The sequence below is a fragment of the Argopecten irradians genome, chromosome 9 (genome assembly GCF_041381155.1).
Source record: "Argopecten irradians isolate NY chromosome 9, Ai_NY, whole genome shotgun sequence".
Classification (NCBI taxonomy): Eukaryota; Metazoa; Mollusca; class Bivalvia; order Pectinida; family Pectinidae; genus Argopecten; species Argopecten irradians.
Genome location: NC_091142.1, coordinates 10,794,188 through 10,818,766, shown reverse-complemented (window position 1 = coordinate 10,818,766; position 24,579 = coordinate 10,794,188). Strand labels below are relative to the sequence as shown.

The 24,579-nt window shown below is 36.1% G+C and overlaps 1 protein-coding gene across 1 annotated transcript in view; it reads right to left on the bottom strand.

Annotated features, from left to right (window-relative positions):
* Positions 1-24,579, bottom strand: part of LOC138331427 (E3 ubiquitin-protein ligase ZNRF3-like) — a 56,288-nt gene that overhangs the window by 12,521 nt on the left and 19,188 nt on the right. Inside the window, exon 2 of the mRNA XM_069279031.1 lies at positions 2,177-2,293. Within this exon, the coding sequence (XP_069135132.1) occupies positions 2,177-2,293 (117 nt within the window). The remainder of the gene's footprint in view (positions 1-2,176; positions 2,294-24,579) is intronic.

The following is a 24,579-nucleotide window of genomic DNA, read 5'->3' as shown; positions in this document are numbered from 1 at the left end:
AATATGTCTCACGTTCCAAACCACACAGAAAACAGAGCTACGGGGTCCTACCACTAATTATTACATAACGGCCAGCGGTCAGAAGGATTTGTTTGGGTTTATTTTACGTTCTATTTCACAATGAAGCAGACTCTGTAAAGGAATCTTACTAAGACTGAAGAGAAAAGGAAAGATCCAATATCACAATGTTGAGCAGTCAAACCTATGTACAAAGACCTCCCGAGGGGCCAAGGGCCAAGAAAAATGTCTATATAGTCAGGTGGTCTTTATACACAGGTTGAATTGTGATGAAATTGACCATTTGGGATCCTGAGAAAGTGGTCTTATTGAACAGAGGTTGTTTTTGCATTGTGTAAACTATTTTGTAAACTTCATCAAACCCAATTAACTCATTCACCCCCAAATAATGAGCTGTTGTAGCTTTTGCATCAAGGAAAGTCCAAATTTATCTTCAGGGCGAATACCCTGTTTTAACCCTGGCAAAAACGTTTTACTAAAGTATACTTTATTTGAATACTTAAGATTACTGAAGTTTTCAGCCAAGTTCATGATCAACTGGCTTCAAGTTAAACAGGTCAGCCAAGTTCATGATCAACTGGCTTCAAGTTAAACAGGTCAGCCAAGTTCATGATCAACTGGCTTCAAGTTAAACAGGTCAGCCAAGTTCATGATCAACTGGCTTCAAGTTAAACAGGTCAGCCAAGTTCATGATCAACTGGCTTCAAGTTAAATCAAGTTCAAGTTAAACAGTCAGCCAAGTTCATGATCAACTGGCTTCAAGTTAAACAGGTCATTCATGATCAACTGGCTTCAAGTTAAACAGGTCAGCCAAGTTCATGATCAACTGGCTTCAAGTTAAACAGGTCAGCCAAGTTCATGATCAACTGGCTTCAAGTTAAACAGGTCAGCCAAGTTCTTGATCAACTGGCTTCAAGCTTAAGTTAAACAGGTCAGCCAAGTTCATGATCAACTGGCTTCAAGTTAAACAGGTCAGCCAAGTTCATGATCAACTGGCTTCAAGTTAAACAGGTTTGTCTATTTATGATTATGGTATATATGAGCATTATATGGTACTTATACATGCAATTTACATATGTAAGAAGTAAAAGCTTTGTGATGATAAACAAATACCAAATTTTATCAAGAATTTACCACAAATACAAGATTTATCAGAAATTCACCACAAATGAGGAATTCTATCGACATTCACCACAGCTGATAGTATCAGAGAGTATCACAGGGCCAGGCATGCTCAGATCTTAGGTAACCACAGCAGCCAGGTCATGTACAGTGTAACTGTCGGGTGTGGAACCAACGGGTGCAAACTCATTTGTACAGAGATCCGTTAAAAACTGAGAAGTTTTTGTGAGTGTTGTTACAGTCTCCTTCGACATCTGGCTTCCCTGACTATGGCCTTATCAACCGACACTCCTCTACTGAATGTATACCTGGGTAACAATAGATAATCTCCAGTGCCACCTAGTGAGAGTTTTTACCTGCTCTGCAACATATGTCATCAGCGCCACCTAGTGGCAGTTGCTACTAGCAATACATTATATCAGCGCCACCTAGTGGCAGTTGCTACTAGCAATACATTACCCCATCGTCAATTCATCATCAGTGCCACCTAGTGGCAGTTGCTACTACCCCATCGTCAATTCATCATCAGCGCCACCTAGTGGCAGTTGCTACTAGCAATACATTACCCCATTGTCAATTCATCATCAGTGCCACCTAGTGAGAGTTTTTACCTGCCGTGAGTTCCATTTGCAGATACAACTGGTACGAACCCGCTGTATCTGTAATGGAACGCGCTGTACCAGCCGAACCGAACCGGATGTTTCTTTGGAAAAAGGCAAGCGTTTTATATCGATAAAATTCATGATTTTTATTTCAATGACACCGAAAATACTTAACCTTTATATTCGAAGCGCATCTTTCATATGGGTGCCGCCATCATGGAAAAATCCAAACGCGTTCCATTTGGCGGTGCCGTATCACTTCAGTGCAACTGGTACGAATCCGCAAATGGAACGCACGGCTGATCTACATCTTATGTCATCAGCGCCACCTAGTGGCAGTTGCTTCCATCACTCCATATCTTATATCGCCATCAGTGTCATCTAATAACATGATATGCTCTTCATCTTGTAATTTAATCAGAGGTATGACTTACCTGTTGGTATAGAGACATACAGGGCCTGGAGAGTACAGCCTCGAGCTTCATCACCCCTACCCAGCCATACAGGTGCTTCTCATTCAGGTTTTCATTGCAGATACTCATGGGATGGAGCTAGAAAATATCAATGGGAAAAGATGGTTAAGACTTAAGTTTCAAATAAGTATCACACATCATACTTAATATACAGCAATTGATTGTGTACAGATTAATATTAAAGCAATTGAATACATCATAACTAAAGACTTAAAGACAAACTTGTATATAGTACTTGATATTTAGTACCATATACAAACCTACAAACTCCAACAGATACAATATAAATAGCATCATTGACATGTCCGGTTTATACTTGTGTAATTGATGGCAGGGTGAATGAATTTTAGGATATGTCAGATGTAGGAAATGAATTAAATCCAGAGTACCTGGGGAAAAACCTGAACAACTCACCTCAGGAGCTCATAACTACACCTCACAGAGATTTTGAATTCATAGTGCAAGTTATAGCTAGGTGAAGGGCAGGCGCTTATTATAACAATTGGACACCTTTAAGCATAAATATGCAGGACCTTCAAAATGTACAGAAATATTCCCCTATTTAAAAAGGCAGATATAAATTTCAGGTTAACAATTAAATGTTTGAAATGTCAATCTAAAAGCGTTAACAAGTCAAATATTTAACTTTTAAAGTCAAGACTTATCCAAAATACAAACACTCTTTTGCCTAATCTAGTAATGTAATATTGTGAGTAAGAAATTTTACTCTACAAAACAGTAGATAATAGATAGTGTATCATCTTTCATGTGACAAATCTTCAGCCTATATCGTTCCTAGATTAATCTCTCCCTCGGAAGTAAATACCAGTAATGTCTAGGTGCAATCTGATCGCAGTTCTTTTATCTTACTTCAAACGTTAACAGTCAATATTGAATAGCTTTGTTTAAACACTACAGAAGTCCATGGGAATTTAAAGTCCCTCTTCTGCATTGATACATCACTGTTAACACCGAGATCTTTGTACAACTTGCACAACAGTTTACACATACAAAAGCTAGTTTTTTCTCAACCTCACGCTTTAAAGCCAAATGCATACAGAGAACAAAATATTGGCAAGCTTGACTAAAAGATGCTACCTTTAATAAAGACTTCTTATAGCGCCTATTACATATATCTAGTCTTTTATTCGTGATAAATATTCACAAATTTTAAATGTAAAACATACCTTGTCAGTGCTAATACTAGATCATTTTCATAAAAACTTCAAAATGAAACGAAATTTAATTTTGTATATACGGAATTGATCATGAGCTTACAGGTAGATCAAATGATCTCCGTCGGGTTTGTAAAGTCTACATGTTATCCCATGTGACAAACAACATTAAATACTTGTAAAACTTCTTTCGGTTACAAAAAAACCTCAAAAGCAAATAGCAAATTAGTGTGTCATTGAAATTCCATAAAAAACTCTTTATAACATAATCCAAGTACGTATTCATAGGTATATCAAATGTATACGGCATTGAACCGCATGCTTTAAATTTCCGACTTATGAATATAAATTGAAACACTTATCAATACAAATGTAGACAAACATCAATCAAAGTTTCACAAACAGGGAAATTTAATATCTCTAATTCAGTTTTCTTAAAAGGAACAAACTCAAGATTTTAAATGTTTTTAACTTCAAAATTGAGATAGATTACAATATAATGATGTCATGAAACTACTTTAAACTAATTCATATATATGAAAAGAATTTAAATAGTGAATAAAATCTCAATTTCTGAAATTTTTTGGTTTGCTCTTGAAACACAATCTCAATGAGATCTAGCTGTAACTAGCTAGCTATATAGATATAGGCTTCTATCTTGTATTCCTGGTAATGTAATTTTAATTTAAGCACTCCTCTAGCAACAATCACCCTCTTCAACAAGCCCCTTCTCTCTCAATCAAGTCTTCAATTTATCCATCAAATACAAGCTCTTTTCTCCAACATGTCCTGTCCTTTTTCCTCTTCCAACAAGCCCCCTGTCCATTTAGTGAACCAGTCCTTCCCCTCTCATTCAATATGTCTCCTCCCCCCTCCAGCAAGCCATCCGTCTAACAAGTCCCTCTGTATCCTATGATCTCCATATTCCAACAAGCCCTCAATATCATCGAGCAAGCCTCTCTCTCTCTATCTCTATTACTCACTACGTAGTCAATAAGCCCCCCTGCTCCAAAAAACCATATACATGTACCTTTCAAACACGCCCCCAATAAACTCTCTCTTTTCTTTCTTCCTTTTTAACAGAGGTATTGAAAGGAATTTTATAAAAAGTTTGAAAATTACAAAAGATATTTGACATAAAGAGGTGATGTAGAAACATTTTCTATATAAAACTGCATTTTCAACCCAAACTTATAAACAGTATGAAAACACACCAGATGTCGGACACATAGGTTATAGAACCACTATATCTATATATAGAAACGACTGCATTTCCAACCTCTAACCCTCTTGTGAGTGTCCAACCTTCCGACAGCGCCGCCACACCACAGCCTTTTGATGTGAATAGCTAACACTACAAACGATGTTGACAGAAAGAGTCATTGCCCATTATCTAACACTAAAAAGCCAGCAATTTCAATTTCATAAGTGAACAACAGGACTTCAAATATTGACTAACCTCACAGGTGATATTTTGTATTGGTTCGTAAAGGGCATTAACACTTGACTAGACCTCCCGTGTTTGGCCCAAAATCACACTGACATGACCAACTTCTCTGTTTTTGCTAATTGTCTTATTATGCTTGCATGTGCACCATCCAAATATGGAGTGGCCCCCAAATAAGGGTCTATCTAATAGATCCATATTTAGAGTGGGTCCCTAAGGGTCTGTTCAACATACATGGGTGTGCAGTATGACTCACAAAGCATGTCTAGGGCCCCGGGTTAAGTATATCAGAAGAACCTAAATCTTGAGAATAACATGAGAATAACATGAGAAATAATGTTCATATTTAACTTATCCACCCCTGAACTTTAATAATGGACTGGTCTAGTCTTTGATTTAGAGGAATCTACATATCTCCTGGGGTTCAGGAAAAAAAAACAAAAAGAGAAAGAAGAAAAATATGCTAATTTATAGACAAACTAAGGTCAACTTTTACTGAACTGAGACCTATAAGATTTTTTTCGTTGGAACATTGATAGAGACAAACTACAAGTTGATGTTTAGGAGTTTTGAAGTGGTTAAGATAAAGTTAGGTTAGCTAACAAGTCAGGTCCTATATTCTGAACTACTCTATTTCAACCAGTGCTTTAATTTCATCATGTATCAACATTTCTGGTTATAAGCTAGTAATTCCCATTCCCCATCAATTAAGGTTCCTAAAATTAAATTGTTCGCAATATGTGTATAACAAACTATGTTTATAACAAGTACCTTGGCACTAGAGATTTGTTTTAACTGTGTTTTACCATGAAGAATTATTCAAGTTGACAAAATAAAATGGTTATCTGAAGAAACTTTTGAGAAGTTTGTTGCCAATAGATAGTATTAGTATCAGAAGAAATAATAATCAGTCTACTGTTCTTATAAAGTGCAAAGGAAAACCAGAGTACCCAGAGAAAAACAACTGACCAGGTTTGAATCTTGCCACCTAGAGATGGAGGACTTATGGTAATATAATATATATTGTACATCTTTAATAATTTAAACCACTCTGTCACCGTGTCCTCTCAGTGAAATTAATTCAGACAATCAATTGCAATGATGTAGTTTTAATCACAATAATCATACAACATTCATATCGTACATATCAATATTAGTATTATATAGAGCAGATGACAAAGAATAGACTTTCAAGTGTTATTAGTCAATCTGTATTTGCATATAACAGAGTTATCTGCCCTTGTGGGTAGGTACTGATTATGACGCCATGTGTTTACGAGCGTACGTAACATCATACTTTTTGGAGAAAACGACGTGAATTGTGCTCACAAAATAATGACGTAACAATCGATACCTACCCACAAGGGAGCTAACTCTGTAATATGCAAAGATTGATTAGTATGACTTGGAAAAAAGTTTAATAGAATTGAATTAATAGTAACAGTGCCTTTGATTATACTTTCGAATCTCAAAATTTCATAACTTCATCATTTCTACTTAGGAGAACTGAACATTTTATGCCCATAAATTACTAAAGCCGTATCTGATATCCATTTCTATTGCTGAAAGGTCATGACCTCATGATCAGTGTTTGACCCATGTGACCCCAAAATGGCAATATTTAAAAATCAATGATTTATTAATAAAGTTGTTGACTGTACAACCAGGATGTTAAAAGTAAATGATATTAGAGCTTGGATCATAGATATAAAGTCCTAGAAGCTGTGGTTTGTTTCTCTACCTAATTTATCATGATGTAGAGTGTCTTGAAGTATGGGGTGTACAACTTAATATTGTATCGGGGCCTGACGGACAGAGACACTCTGTCGACTGTGATAACTCTATGTCTATGTGTATCCTATCTGTGGTTCACATATACAAACCACCTTCTTACAAGTCACTTTATTGAGAGAAATTATCCCCGTGATCTTTAGTACATCCGTCCCGATCCGAAGACTTCACATAATGCAGTCCATGATAGACTTTCAAATCTTTTCTCTGAACGTATACAAGCCTACACCTCTGATAGAGCTGTTAAGAGTGAATACAACCGAATAAACAAATACATACTTCAGAAAATTATCAACAAACCAAGAACCTTGTCCTTGTATATCTATGGTGCCAGTGTGACCCAGATGTTTGCTGTATACATTTCGAACACTTTATTCTACGCCTTGTGAATGTAAATAAAACGGTGTACCTTTTTTACATTTTAATTCACTTAATATATTTAAAAGGACAACTTAACCATAATTTCAGGCTTGAAGTACCCGAATGAAAATAATGAATCTTTTTGAAGTGAAATAATTCAGAATAATTTCATATCCAAGAAAGTCTTTTACCGTGTGTACACATACTTTTTATATAGTGACAACGACTGTATTGATATCGCAAGTTTTGTTCCGACGTTTTGCGGGAATGTTGACATCAATAGGCTCTTTTATTTCGGAATCAGAACAGGAACAACTCAGATCTGTCCCATATTTAGAGTAAAGGTAGGTGTATGTCTATGTTTATAAAGAGGTGCTAATTGAATGCTGAACATGACATAGTTCCTTGTCAGTCCCTAATTACCAGTGTTGAGGAATCGTGTGTTTGTTGAAGCCTCACTACGATCACCAGGGTCTGTTTGCTAATGTCCCCAGCAAAGAAAACTATAGCAGGGGAAAATCACAAAGCGGTCCTGTTAAAGATCTGCTTTATATATATATGATCATATGTAAAATCAAATACAAATCAAAGAAATGTATTAATTCTTTATGATATATCACCTCACAAGGAAATATTTAGAGTTATTATTGAAAGACAATTATAAAAAGCTAATTAAATGAACAGAAATCCTCCACTGTATGTGACATAAGATTATATTCCCCTAGCCTAGATGAATTTTAATACCTTTTGGTATATATAGGAAATAAAGTAGAGGCAAGGAAGGTCAGATGGACATATATGGGCAAATGAAGACACAGACAGGTGACCAGACTCCACATAAACCTATAGCTCCCAGCCACACATCTACCCTCTCCCGCTTCCTAATTACAATACCGGAGAACTAATCATAACAAGTGCCTGGTATATCTTTATATTATATTTTTTTTTTTTTTCTAAATAAAATTGATTGATTGATATATTATATATATATTTTACATTAAACTTTCTATACCATATATGTATAGCTTTGAGACAAGTTTCCTAAAATCTTATTTGAAACTATTACAACAAAGTTTAAGATGCTATTTATCACATAAATACAAGACCCTATAGCTACATTATGAAGGATTTCAAAGTCTAAAGGCATTTAAAAACTTCCAGTACATTGTACTCATGCCATTCTCATTCCTAAAATCTGCATGCCAGCTGCCCGAGAACAAAATTCCCTAAAATCGATCATACAAGACAGTATTATCTAATTGAAGACCAAGTCTACCACTGCCCATCCCTTATGTTACAGTAATAAGGATATTTCCATCTCTAGTCGGGTTTCCACATCCATGCATCAAGTCTGTCACTGGTCCCTCTCACCTGATACAGCCTAAAACATGTCCGACAAGGACTATCCATCAAACGGCTTGGCGGTCTAACAAAAAGTTCCAGTTGGCGAAAGGACCGGGTGGAAAGTTAAGGTTTTGTGACATAACCTGTACATCACCTAGCCTGAAGCTGACAAAGATTGGAATCGGACACAAACATTTTTTGTCAGGGAAGACTCCCTACCGTGACCTGTACATACCTCACATTGCTTTATTTTTTGTAAGTTTTTTACCTACTTTACGGAACTAGTATACATATTTCTAGACCTCTTCAAAACTACTTCCATCATTGCCAGAGTCCCACAGAATCTATTTACATCAATTCTCATTGAAATCTAAATATGATTTCAAAAGTTTTGACCTCTTTCAAGGCCATGGTGGCCATTTTGGATTTCTACAGAGAAATTAAAACCCCTTTTGAACATTGACAGCTATCATCGTGTTTGATTTCGAAATAATTGACAATTTGTTTTTAAGGAAATCTCAAATGTATTGTGTGAGACTTATTAAGGCATGACATTTCATATTCTGACCAACGTCATACGTTTTTGGGAAAATAACACTCCCAAGATAATGACGTCACAATCAATATCTACCAACAAGGGCTGATAACTCTATAATATGCAAAGACGGAATATGTTGCTCCTAGAGTGTAAAGTAAATAGGATCCCATACAGTGTTGAGATTCACTTTATCCTGCAGGCGTATAGTGTCCCCTACAGTGGTGCAACTCTTGGACCACCAGCTGTTTATCCATGTGGAATGTTTTCCTCTACAAGAAAAATTAGGCTGGTTTCATTTGATGAAGTCTTGTGAGTGCAACAGAGGTTGAAGTTTCTCTTTAATTGTATAGATATATTGCCTATGTATACATTCTCTCTAGTGCTGTCTCAAATCTCTGGGCAAAACACTATCAGATACATCTTCAGAGGGGAGGCAGGCACTAAACTTCACATGGCCTTGAATTGTAATTCTGGAGAATATCATAACTTTACAAGTGATTGGTATTTAATACTGGAACTACAGCACTGTTTATCATGGTGTTAAAACATCACACCTATAAACACACTACCTTATCATATTATTATATCGCTTCAGTACCAAACCAAATAATATATGGAGACATGGTACTACGTGACTTAAAGAATTGGTTGAATTCATCAATAAACTCTAAGATGAATACTTTAAGTTGAATTCATCAATAAACTACAAGTTGAATTCATTAATAAACTCCCAGTTGAATTCATCAATAAATTCCAAGTTTAATTCATTAATAAACTCCAAGTTGAATTCATCAATAAACTCCAAGTTGAATTCATCAATAAACTCCAAGTTGAATTCATCAAGAAACTCTAAGTTGAATTCATCAATAAACTCCAAGCTGAATTCATCAATAAACTCTTATTATAAGCTGACTTTATCAATAAACTCCAGGTTACGATGAAGATAATGGGTAACAATATATATATTTTACCTTAAATCTGATGAAAATAGTGAGTGGGTAACATTATAAATTTTATGAGTTTAAATTCTAAATGCCTTTAACATATTTGTGATCATTAATCCATAAATTCAATATGTATGGACAGATTTAGGTCAATTATGAAGTAAAGACTAGTTCTAATCAATGAAAATTGATCACAGGTGATGACTGACTATATATATTGGTTTGATTTGACAAACTAGAAAAACTTGATCAAACATAAATCTTCCAAGCAATGTAAAACACAACATAGTGATTTTTTTCACTCTAAAAATCAGATGTTTATGTAGAAAAAGATGTTGGCCACCTGGCTAACAAAAACTAGTTCAGAAACGCAAGCCAAACCAAAAACATTCATCTCTGTCGCTGGTACAAACAACCCGGAACTCTGAAGTCCGCCTCATTTTTTTTATTGATCAACCTTCTGACAAGCTCTTCACCTCCCATGTGGCTGTTGGCCCATTGCATCATGGGAAATCGTTTTACAACCAACAAGTTGTGTACGCCTTAAACATGCACATGCAGATGATCTTTTGAACGTTTGATATCTCATACCTTACACTTTTATCTCCAGCTGTAGTGCATTCTCTGGCAGGGAATTAGTAATTGAATTCTTAATGTATTAAGAGAAATGTTTGTAAGACATATATATACATGGCCCTGCCTCTTTATGGAATCTTGGTGACGCCAAAATGTTATATGCAGGCAGATGAGAAGGTTCAGGATATAATAGGCTTAACATCATATCAGCAGCTAAGGTCATTTAAGTATTGTGGATTGGAATGTCTGTATGTTTTGGGAGGCTGCAGTATTCCATATCTCCTTGTATAATAACCAGGCCAGGACAAGACAGGATGGGACATACTGAGTTCTACATGATATAGATAACGGCTAATTTGATATGGGAAACACAGAGTTACTTTTTCAGTAATATTTTTGTCACTAACACACAATCCACCTCAAGCTGTGGGTCACTAATTTCAGGAAAGTTGCCAATCAGTAATAGCCTATATGCAAGAGGTCACTTTTTTACTTTCAACCACAAAACGGGGGACGCTTTCCCCATATGATATCAAACGGTCTGTATGGCCAATGTATAAAATGGTTTGAAGTTTTCTTATGGTGAAAGATTACTGTTTTTATTGATCAATCTACATTCTATTGTCTTAATCCAGTTTATAATTAATCTTCTAATCATTTATTTAATATAAAACTTTGATCTGAATGTATTTATAAGGGATGGAGATATGGATGGGGTCATTAATAACATCAGTGTGGGGTTAAAACTATTCTGTCTTTGTAAATTACAGAGTTACTTCCCTTGTCAGTAGGCGTTGATTATGATGTCATTACATGTATTTTATGAGCTAATTCAAGCTGTTTTCTCTGAAAAATATGGAGTTTCGCTCATCACACGCGACATCACAATCAATACCTACCCGCAAGAGGTATAATTATATTACTCTGTCATATATACAGAATTATCTATATTAATACATTCCGTATTTGTGTATAGGGAGGCGACACTGTGATATATACAAAGACAGAATAAAAACCAAAGAAAGATGCACTATGTTAAAATCATATACCTGTATCTACGCCTTCAAATATCAAATACGTAGATATCCTGATTTTTAAGAATTATGTATCATTCCCTAGCAGCTGTTAACACTCTCCCACACCCAATCCACTAAAAACCTCCCCTGATATGTCACATCAGATATACCAAGATCTGACAAAGTGCAGAAACATGGTTTCAAATTTATACAAACACTTCCCAAAACTTCATTTACACGTGATTTATTTATTTGCTCTGACAAGCTCTGGACTTTATAATCACTGTCTTAGACTGTATCCTTGTTGTTTCTTTGATCAATGAAATACAAACAAATTATCTCGCTCATAAACAACCAAGTTATCTAAATCAGAAAACATGGATTTCACTTCATATGATCAAATGATTTCCATGAATTTCTTTACACTATTAATGTAGTGCAAAATATCAATCAATCTAAAAAAAATAATTTTGCAAAGTTGAAGTAAATCTTCAATAACATGATGTCTTAGCTAAATTGAAAGGCTAGAAATGTGTTTACTACAGTATAAATGCTACAGGTTCTAAAATATGATATAAAAGACAGGGTACGGCGGGATGCAGCAGCAGGACAGGACACAATGCATTATATGGTAACAGTATTAATAATATAATATTTAAATAGACAAATCTTTGTCAAATCATGATCATTGATTGGAGTACAAATCAACAAAAAAACAACACTAGCAATTACAGAAGTTATTTTTCCCAGTAAAGTTGACGAATTAGACCCCTCCCTTCCCCATCCCCACACACACATGTCTATCCCTCATAACCCCCTCCCCCCCACGATAACCCTCTACCCCTACCCCTACTCGCCCTCCACTTGAGTACTAATACTATACATCAAGGGACATGCCACACACATACCAGTTCTTTGACAAATCATGTCATCAAGATACACATTCGCAATCAATCAATACAGCGATCAGAAATAACTGATAACAGCACCGAATACAAAAAAAATCGGCAATAATTTTAAAGTACACACAAAAACGCTGACCTTTGCTAACATTTATTATTGGGTCACGAAGCATTACATGATTGAATGCACAAAGGTCGGAGGTCGGATTCGGGGTGACGTTTGTATCAGGGGGGAATATCTGCACTTATTCATGCATGTTTGGGCCTTTTTTTCCTACAAGTATGACACACATTTCCAAAGTGATGTAAAGTCTAGAACAGCCATTGAAAAAGTGTTAGTTGATATTTGAAGAACTTATAAAAACATTTGTGTAATTTCAAGGATTCATTAACTGGTGAAAGTGTGAATGGGGGTCTTGGAAGAGAGGAGGTGGTACAGTAAAAATACACACGTACCAACTTTATTTTGCATACAATTAATTTTTGTGTATTTCAAGGACAATAAATCACAAAAATAAATTGCTGCGAAAGTGTTTCCATAAAAGAGGTCAAGTAGACATGGTCTGATCGAGAAATTTAATTATGAAAATTAAAACTCTTTATGTGTGTGAAGACGGCAAATGATGTCGCTGTGAAAATACAAAAATATGTTGGTTAAGTCATGATCAGAGTATTGTGTTTGAATTTATGCATATTACAAGGGGCTGCGGTGGCTGAGTGGTTATAAGATGTCTCGACATATAACCACAAGCCCTCCACTTCTGGGATGGGGGTTCGAATCCCATGTGGGACAGTTGCCAGGTACTGACCGCTGGCCGGTGGTTTTTCTCTGGGTACTCCGGCTTTCCTCCACCAACAAACCTGGCACATCCTTACATGACCCTGGCTGTTAATAGGACGTTAAACTAATAAAAACAAATGCATATTACTGGGGTCTAACACTGCTGACCTTAAGCCCTGTTTTCCAAAAATAATTTCACAATGAAACGTTTCAGCCGTATAGATATGAACATCAGAGGTGAACCAGATAACTGATAAATATAAAGTTTTCTTCTGAAAATTCTATCCAACAGAATCATATAATTATTACTCTTAATGCCATATAAATATATTAATTCAAGTATCTTTACCTAATGAAAGGAATGTAAAGAGTAACATACAATTGATTAGAAATTGTTGCATAAGATTATGATGAGAATTCAACAGTATGCAGACCAATCACCTTTGACCTTAAAACATCAACCATTTGACCTTCATGTGACCTTTACAATAATGACTATGTAGTTTGGCTACCTCACTCAAAGGAATTCCTCGGAAACATTAGCCATGGAGTACTATAGCTGTATCATAACCATCAGGTATTTACCACTGGTATCATTACACTACAATGAGGAGTGACAGTTTTCATGTGGTCTTCAAATTCAGATAGCTTGAAAATGGTTAAAATCATTTTCGATCAGCTGTACAGTCAAAGGTACAAGCTCTCCACCTCTGTGGGGTAGTTGCCTGGTTCTGATCACTGCAGGTTGGTGGTTTTTCTCTGGGTACTCTGGTTTTCCTCCGCCATCAAACCTGACACGTCCTTACATGGCTGTGGTACAATAATTGGACATAACACTTAACAAACCAAAACAAACAGTCAAAGGTTTTTAATACAATTCATGCACATACATATTGCCAGATGACCTAGTGGTCATATTAAACAGGTGGTCTTTATACAGAGGTGGTCACTAAGGCATATTTTACGGTATTGTTGATAAAACAAAATCTGTTCAAATCTTGAAAAAATATTTGATCTGAGGCAACTTTAACCCTTTCCAGCCTCATGCTAGATGTTCATGAATTGAACGATCCAGAGCAAATGAGATAACCCTTGGATTGTCATTTCATTGGATTGTCCTCAAGGTAGAATGATTCTGATATAGTGTTATAACATTTACACCATTTAGTTGACCTATACCACCATATGTACAACAAACAGGGTAGGTGATAGTAGTGCAGTACCTAAAGTATATCAGTTAGTACATATAGATCTCCTCACCCTGGCCCTCCCAGCGTCATTGCTCAGGTATTTTAATACAGGTAGCTATTATTCAGCTGGATATGTCACCTCGACCCGTAATTTGGGGTTCCATGGCCATTAAACGTTAGATCTCACTGATTTGTGAGGTAGTTTTCATGTCTGTATTAAAATGTATTACGGTTATACAATTTGTTAGACCGCTTGAACTCACAGAAGAATCACTTTAAAAAGGTCGGCAGTTTTTTCAGTGGGGACATGTTGAATTTCACTTCAAGACTTTTTCCATGTTCAAAAGTGGATGATCATTCAGATGTACAGTTTTTGACGATACTTAAAATAAAAATTTGATTTGCAACCTAAAAAACATTTTATGTATATATACAAACAATAGAGGTTGAACACAGTTTGGCAACCTTAAATTCCTGCCACACATTACATATATTCATATGGTATATAATTTTATGTAAAACAATTGGAAAATTAAATAGATATGACTTTAACTGTCCAATTACTTTTGTCACTTAAACGTTCTGTCCATGTCAAGGTCACTTCATCTATATATATATACTCACTGCATGGTTATCGGTAGAATTATATGTTTTAAGTTCACTTGACAAATTACAATCTATTATATCTATGTGACACAGGACACGTGCCAGGATCTAAAATATGTCTCAAATGTGCACTTGCCATAACCCTAATTTAGAAAGAGTTCAGAAGGATATGTTGAGAATATCACAGTGCAGTTATGGTATTTGGAAAAAAAAAATACAAAAAAAATGAGTGTAGCCAATATTTGTAAGAAAGCAAGCTTAGTAAGAGTAAAATGTCTATATTTCAAAACATCACTGTGATTTTCCATAATATTTAAGGATTAACTTGAATAGATTTTTTATGTTATGGAGATATAACACAAAAATCTGAGTGTACTCTAAATAATCCGCGAAGCGGTTTATGATGAGAGTACACTCAGATTTTTGTGTTATATCTCCATAACATAAAAAATCTATTCAAACTAATCCTTATAATTCAATTTACTAAAGATAATCTCTTCAACATTTAAAATTCATTTTGGGACTCTTTTGTCTATGAAATCATGCAGTACGCTGCATTTCAGCCAATCAGAAGCAACGTTATAAACGGCGACGCCATTTTTTCCTTTATGGGCTGATAAAGTAAATTTTTAAGCCAATGAAAATGCTCGTAACAAGCAAAATTGAATTATACTTGTGTGTGTGTGTGTAAGTTAAAAGCAATATCTGTAAACATTTTAAAGATCATGATTTACGTGATATCTTACAGTACTGGTTTTATAATTAACATAACTAGCAAAACAAATTGATCAATAATAAAGTTTAATTCAGACTGGATTTATTTTTTTTATTTTTTTGACAAATTTAAATCTTTTTTAAAAAATTTTATTCAAATTTGAAGACATCAATTGTGTATACCTATATACATATTGTTGTAAATCCCGGATATAATTTAAATATCAAAACACCTTATAGGTTCTGTTCCTGGTACGTATGTACAGGTATATGTTTAATAAAAAAAAAGATGAAAAGAAATTTTGTATAGTTGAAGCCGATTGAATTTTCATTTATTCAAGAGAGAAGTAATAAAAACGACTAGTACTTTAATTGGTCGATGTAGAGATGATACGCTTGAAGGAAGGTATGATGTATTTTTGTGTACCGACTCGCTTTAATAGAATGTACCCTGCAACCCCTTTAACAATTACACATATTATTACATATCAAATGAAAAATCTCTGAAATGTATTTATTATACCGCCAGCACAGAAAGCCATAGCCCTATCACATCAGTATGAAGTGGGTATGTAACTGTAGATTGTATCGGCGGTTTTACTCTAATAAAACATGTGCAGCGGAAATTTTATATATATAATAGCTTATATAGTTGTGTCTGGTACAAATATATATGATAGCTGATCCCTAGCAGTACCACAGGTACATGAGGCAAGGAGGATACAAATTTTATTTTACTTAACAAAGGTTAAAATTAACAAACAAGTTGATTTCTTTAAAGAGGCTGATTGGCCATAAATTATAACAATCAATTTCAATGACCAATTCAACACAATTCACCCTGGTATAAAGACCAGATCCTAGAAAAGTGGTCTTATTAGCAGGTGGTCTTTATAGACAGGTTGACTGCATCTGTCCCTTCCATGGTCTTTATAGACAGGTTTGACTGCATCTGTCCCTTCGGTGGTCTATATAGAAAGGTTTGACTACATCTGTCCCTAGGATCGTCTTTATAGACAGGTTTGACTGCATCTGTCCCTTGGGTGGTCTTTATAGACAGGTTTGACTGAATATGTATTCAGGAAAACGTCTATCTTTGAAAGCATGATGATATTGAGTGTGTGGAAGATGAATTTATTTTCAAAACAAGTGTACCAATTCAAGGTACCCCTTCACGACCGGCCACTCCTCTGGTATGCCATTGAGACGAGCCATCCAAATAGTATCGGCGAGTCAACAAACTCGAGCTTTGTAACAATGTACACTACTACGCCTAAATGTTGGTCACGTTGACGGTGTTATTTAGGCCGAGAAGATTACTACTTATACATCAAATGTGTGTACACAAATCACCCTAACCTGTAATTATTACAGCAGGAAGGCCTATTACTGATCTAGGTCTAGCTTCTTATAAAAACGTTTTTCAAATGACGATTCAGGACCACGACTCCCTAACCCATCTCTAGATCTACAATCCTTTCTTTAATTTACTACATAGGAGAAGTGATCATGGAGTCTATAACAGTGTCTTTCTATGAAAGTCTTTAAAGTAAGGGGGCCGCGGTGGCCGAGTGGTTAAGATGTCCCGACATATTACCACAAGCCCTCCACCTCTGGGATGCGGGTTCGAATCCCATGTGGGGCAGTTGCCAGGTACTGACCGCTGGCCGGTGGTTTTTCTCCGGGTACTCCGGCTTTCCTCCACCAACAAACCTGGCACGTCCTTACATGACCCTGGCTGTTAATAGGACGTAAAACTAAACAAATAAAAAATAAACTTTAAAGTAAAAATTTTAATTGAATTAGATCTAGATCTGATTTAGACGTCGGCTCTTTTTTTTTTGGAAAACTTACCAGTGAATCTCCTGAAAACTTTCCTGTATACATATATATATATATACAGGCAATCATTATCATTTTTTTTTCACCAAACGAAAGCATTTATTTTATACAGTACTTGTATAAGTGCTGACTTTCCTTGTACAAAATTTTTAAATTGCTTATAAAGTAACTACCTGATAAAACATTTTAAATAAAATTATAAAGCATTGTCTATGATATTGTGAATTTGTAATCATTATTTCACATATTGTTCTATATAACTCCAGCAGTACGTTTGTCATCTATGATATTGTGAAATTGTAATCATTATTTTATATATTGATCTATATAGCTACATCACCCCAGCATACGTTTGTCGTCTATAATATTGTGAATTTATGATTATTATTTCATATATATATATATATATATATACATGTGACAGTTGATCTATATAACTCCATCGTGCATTTGTCGTCTATAATATTGCGAATTTGTAATCATTATTTCATATATATACATATGTGACAGTTGATCTATATAACTCCAGCATACGTTTGTCATCTATAATATTGTGAATTTGTAATCATTATTTCATATATATACATATGTGACAGTTGATCTCTATAACTCCATCATACGTTTGTCATCTATAATATTGTGAATTTGTAATCATTATTTCATATATACATATGTGACAGTTGATCTATATAACTCCATCATACGTTTGTCATCTATAATATTGTGAATTTGTAATCATTATTTCATATATATACATATGTGACAGTTGATCTATATAACTCCATCATACGTTTGTCGTCTATAATATTGCGAATTTGTAATCATTATTTCATATATATACATATGTGACAGTTGATCTATATAACTCCATCATACGTTTGTCGTCTATAATATTGTGAATTTGTAATCATTATTTCATATATATACATATGTGACAGTTGATCTATATAACTCCATCATACATTTGTCGTCTATAATATTGTGAATTTGTAATCATTATTTCATATATATACATATGTGACAGTTGATCTATAACTCCAGCATACGTTTGTCGTCTATAATATTGCGAATTTGTAATCATTATTTCATATATATATATATGTGACAGTTGATCTATAACTCCAGCATAGTTGTCGTCTATAATATTGTGAATTTGTAATCATTATTTTATATATATACATATGTGACAGTTGATCTATAACTCCAGCATACGTTTGTCATCTATAATATTGTGAATTTGTAATCATTATTTCATATATATACATATGTGACAGTTGATATATAACTCCATCATACATTTGTCGTCTATAATATTGTGAATTTCGCTTGATAGTTGATCTCAATTTATCCTCTATGATATTGTGAATTTGTAATCATTATTTCACATGTATAACTCCAGCATACGTTTGTCGACAGTTTATCACATCTGTGTATATATAAGGCCACAGCATTAAGTATGCACTACTATGCACTGATTACGATGTAAGATGTATCTGAACGAGACCCTGGAAACCACAAAGTGGTATATAAGGGCCTACCCCTAAAAACCACAGACAGGCCGTCCTTCATCTCAATACACGTCTTAGCTGACTTTATAGGTATGCTAAATTTACAAGTGTGTAATATCAGTGCTCCAGTGCCACATGCGATTAAACAAGCTCCTTATATCATATTTATTCCCCCGGCCCCGCAGAGCCAATACATAAAAGTTAATATCATATAGTGGGAAGCTTAGCGGAGAACGATGAACACGGCACTTACGGATGCACTTAAAGAACTGTATTAGACACGCCGGATTTTAATATGATATATATATAGATATATTATTAGAGTCTTTAAGATGACATAAATGCATGGATATCTTTAAAGACATAGCCTGATGATGCAGTGATCACATTCCTGTCTATGAGATATACCAATTATTTCAAAGTTGCTTTCTCACAGATTTGGAATGAGGCTTCTAGATATATACAACTCACTTTTGGAGAAAACATGTTGATTTAAATGAGGAAACAGATTTTTTAGAATTATGCTGAAATAATAATCTGTCTTTCTCAATCTGTTATATAATTGAAGGACACTGTTTAATTTTAAGTCTGTTTTTAGTTCCTACCTGTCAAAATTTTACTTAACATCCTACCTCAATGGGACTCATTCACGTACCATGTGATAACCAATAACGTTTGTGCGGGACTACAGTTTCTATTATTATTGGTGATGGAATGACCACGGGATAATATCCCAAGCTAACGTCATTTCAGCGTGAAGATTACAAATAGTTACGCTCCAGTTCACCACTGAAGATACTAGTCCCGCACAAACGTTATCGGATGGTACGTGAATTCGTCCCATTTATTTCAATACTCGGATATATATAAACTTAGATGATTTAGCTCGGTCCCATCAACGTAAAACATTCAGATTGGGCTGAATATCTAGCTCATAATTGGCTCCTTAGCCCAAACTTAAAAGTTGGCTCAAATTAAAACTGTTGGTATATTACATTCATGCAATCACCTCCATATATCAAAGTAGAATAATTTTGGCCAGGGTGGGACGGAGTGGGACGAAGTAGGACAGAAGGGGTGGGAAGGACGGGACAGGATATAAAGACATTGGTAAGTAGGATGATATTGGACAGGGTGGGACGGAGTGGGACGAAGTAGGACAGAAGGGGTGGGAAGGACGGGACAGGATATAAGACATTGGTAAGTAGGATGATATTGGACAGGGTGGGACGGAGTGGGACGAAGTAGGACAGAAGGGGTGGGAAGGACGGGACAGGATATAAGACATTGGTAAGTAGGATGATATTGGACAGGGTGGGACGGGGTGGGACGGAGCGGGACAGAAGGGGTGGGAAGGACGGGACAGGATATAAGACATTGGTAAGTAGGATGATTTTGGCCAGGGTGGGACGGAGTGGGAGGAAGTAGGACAGAAGGGATGGGAAGGACGGGACAGGATATAAGACATTGGTAAGTAGGATGATATTGGACAGGGTGGGACGGAGAGGGACGAAGTAGGACAGAAGGGGTGGGAAGGGCGGGACAGGATATAAGACATTGGTAAGTAGGATGATATTGGACAGGGTGGGACGGAGTGGGACGAAGTAGGACAGAAGGGGTGGGAAGGGCGGGACAGGATATAAGACATTGGTAAGTAGGATGATATTGGACAGGGTGGGACGGTGTGGGACAAAGTAGGACAGAAGGGGTGGGAAGGGCGGGACAGGATATAAGACATTGGTAAGTAGGATGATATTGGACAGGGTGGGACGGAGAGGGACGAAGTAGGACAGAAGGGGTGGGAAGGGCGGGACAGGATATAAGACATTGGTAAGTAGGATGATATTGGACAGGGTGGGACGGAGTGGGACGGAGCGGGACAGAAGGGGTGGGAAGGGCGGGACAGGATATAAGACATTGGTAAGTAGGATGATATTGGACAGGGTGGGACGGAGTGGGACGGAGTAGGACAGAAGGGGTGGGAAGGGCGGGACAGGATATAAGACATTGGTAAGTAGGATGATATTGGACAGGGTGGGACGGAGTGGGACGGAGTAGGACAGAAGGGGTGGGAAGGGCGGGACAGGATATAAGACATTGGTAAGTAGGATGATATTGGACAGGGTGGGACGGAGTGGGACGAAGTAGGACAGAAGGGGTGGGAAGGGCGGGGACAGGATATAAGACATTGGTAAGTAGGATGATATTGGACAGGGTGGGACGGGGTGGGACGGAGCGGGACAGAAGGGGTGGGAAGGCCGGGACAGGACATAAGACATTGGTAAGTAGGATGATATTGGACAGGGTGGGACGGAGCGGGACGGAGTAGGACAGATGGGGTGGGAAGGCCGGGACAGGATATAAGACATTGGTAAGTAGGATGATATTGGACAGGGTGGGACGGGGTGGGACGGAGCGGGACAGAGTAGGACAAAAGGGATGGGAAGGCCCGGACAGGATATATATAAGACATTGGTGGACATGGCTAACACATTATGTCCCCTCTCATTTCAGCACTGGACATGATAAAAATAACAATGTTCACATTTCTAATTCTGTTAATTAAAACATGAAGAAGTTATAAGATTACCAATGCGAAGCTTCCCATTCGTTTCCCTTTGCTCTATTCGTCAGTATGAATCATTCCGCTCTGCTCATGATTCCCGAAAATTACTTTCTAGCGGACGTTTACCACTCAATAAAAGACAGCAAATCCTTACATTTATTCATTAGAAAACAAATTAGCATACAAAAAATGCTGGGAATTCCTCCAAAATTGATGATATTTTCACTGCACAAGGTGGCAAGGTGTGTGTAATGAAATGAATGTCACAATTCCCCAGTAGCACCATATATTTGTGGTCGGGACATCATATATACATCCTAGCTTACACACTGCCATATAACGGTAGTAACGGTAGTTTGTTATTCTAAAGTTCTCACGGTATAATCTCATTCTACTGTACAAATGAGACTGCCATAGCATATTCTATCAAATTCCCAAATATAGTAACAATTTAACAATTAATACTGTACTGTTTCCATAGTAACAATCAATAATCAACACTTAGTAACTATAAAGGCATCCTCCACTTTGGTTTCAAACTTGCGACCTTGAGGTGAAGGCCTTAAATGATTATAAAGGACTTGACCTTGTGGTAATATGTTGGGTCATCATCACAGCTAAATCCAACATGGAAACTGTACATGTAGTTCTAATATTATATATAACAACCAGAAAATCTACAGGTAGGCTTTTGTTTTCTTGTTTGATTAAATTAACATCCTATTAACAGCCAGGGTCATGTAAGGATGGCCTCGACCCATGCATGTATACGGTGTGCAGCGTGGATGAAGTGCGAGGTGCATGTTTTGGGAGACTGCAGTATATTAGTATATCTATATTGTGCCTTCTTTGATAGTGGAACTCGACTCTTGCCCTTTTTATATATCACTGAAGAATACCGCTGAAGACACCAAGCAACCAGTGACATGTTGAAGAATTGATTTCATATAATTTCACCACCTAGCCACTGTGGCCCCTCATAAGTTTATATTATCAATTCAATTTGTTAAATTAATACAGAATGTTTCATAGACACACGTTATGGTAATTAAAAAGTACTAACAAATTAGATATGGTACAGACAACAATGTACATGATATAGATAACATGGTGTACCGCTAGAACAATACAGTCATTGAGAGTGCCTCATTAGCAATTCTAATCACCAGTTCTGATGAGAGGAGCTTTCTATTTATTACGACAAAGAGATAGTATATATCACCGACAGATGGGGGTGGGGGTCTTAACATACATATATCTCCACTCAAATACGCTCTAATACATGAACAAAAACCGCCACAAATTGTTTATTACATAAACTACAGCAAAGTTATTATAACAACTGCTCATGTTTTTCCCACCTTTATACATTTAACACAATTAATTAACAGAAAAGGTAAACAAAATATCTTAATTAGGTTTTACCAGATGTAGATTTGAATTTTAAGTAGGTAGTCCAAGATAATATGTCCTGAAGACAGATATTCTAAATCTTGTACTTCAATAAATTGCAGAAGAAACATTTATGACGTTCCTTTCATTGACGTACAGTAAAAACTGCTTTAGCTGATAGCCACCTCTGTACAAAGACTACCTGCTTAATAAGACTACTTTATCAAGGTCTCTAAAGGTCATTTCATCACATATTTTGCCCTGTGTATTATAAGGACCACTTGGCCATCTTAAACACCATTTTTTCTTTGGGTACTCTGGCTTTTTCCCTTAAACACCATTTTTTCTTTGGGTACTCTGGCTTTTTCCCTTAAACACCATTTTTTCTTTGGGTACTCTGGCTTTTTCCCTTAAACACCATTTTTTCTTTGGGTACTCTGGCTTTTTCCCTTAAACACCATTTTTTCTTTGGGTACTCTGGCTTTTTCCCTTAAACACCATTTTTTCTTCGGGTACTCTGGCTTTTTCCCCACCTCTTAACCTGGACAAATGCACACTGTATGTAAAACACCCCTAACTGTTTTAGGACGAACATCAAACCAAATATGGTAAACTGAATGGATGACATACAACATATAGCAGCTTTAGAACCACATACTGTATTCTACCCCCATAAGCGCCCAGGGCATTTAGAAAATTGAAAAAATGAAAAGATGCTTATCAAGACGAAATTATTGCAAAAAAAAAAGTGCAAACCTATACAGTTTTGATAGTTTTAGTCTTAATTTACGCCCGGGCAATTGAAATTGAGGAATCAAAATGGGGAGGGGCGCTAATAGGGATATGAGCCCTTATTGAATCGAATACGTAACTTCCTGTATAATGTATAAATATATGCATAGTCAAGTTGATAGGATCAAAGATCCAGCTTAAAATTGCCATGTGACATTAGCAAGACAACATTCTGACTGGTGATAATTCATTTAACCGTTTTACATCTCAGTTCATTAATTTTACACTTAAAGCATTAAGTTTAATTTGTAGCCTTCATGTACATCAAACAGGTTGTACCCATTTGTAAAAGTCAACTAACAGCATGTCATGTATAATGAATCAAAGTATGCATGTGAATTGGAGAAAAGTCCTGGTTGCGTCCAAGTACAGTACTGGTAATTATTTTCCCAGTTGTCCCCCTTTTATATCCTGTCTACTACCTTTTTGGTGAATGTCAACCTCTGTAAATGAACCACAAGAAAAACACCACCTGTAAAAGGGGACCACTTATGTAAATCTGTGTTAATTGACCATCTATCTGTATAAAACACAACTATCAAGAGAGATAACCTGTTTATATATAAACCACTCAATGCAAACCTGTTTAAATCAATCACCTGTATAAATGAACCACCTGTATAAAGTGTCCACCTGTAAACATGAACCACCTGTATAAAGTGACTAACTGTATAAAAGGAACACTTGTATAAAGGGACCACATTCCTGTATTAAGGAACTACATATACAATGACCATCTGTATAAAGTGTCCACCTGTATAGATTTACCAACCTGTATAATTGACCCATCTGTATAAAGTGACTGCCTGTATAAAGTGACGATTTGTATAAAAGGGACCACATTCTTGTCCAAAGTCTACCTGTATAAATGACTACCTGT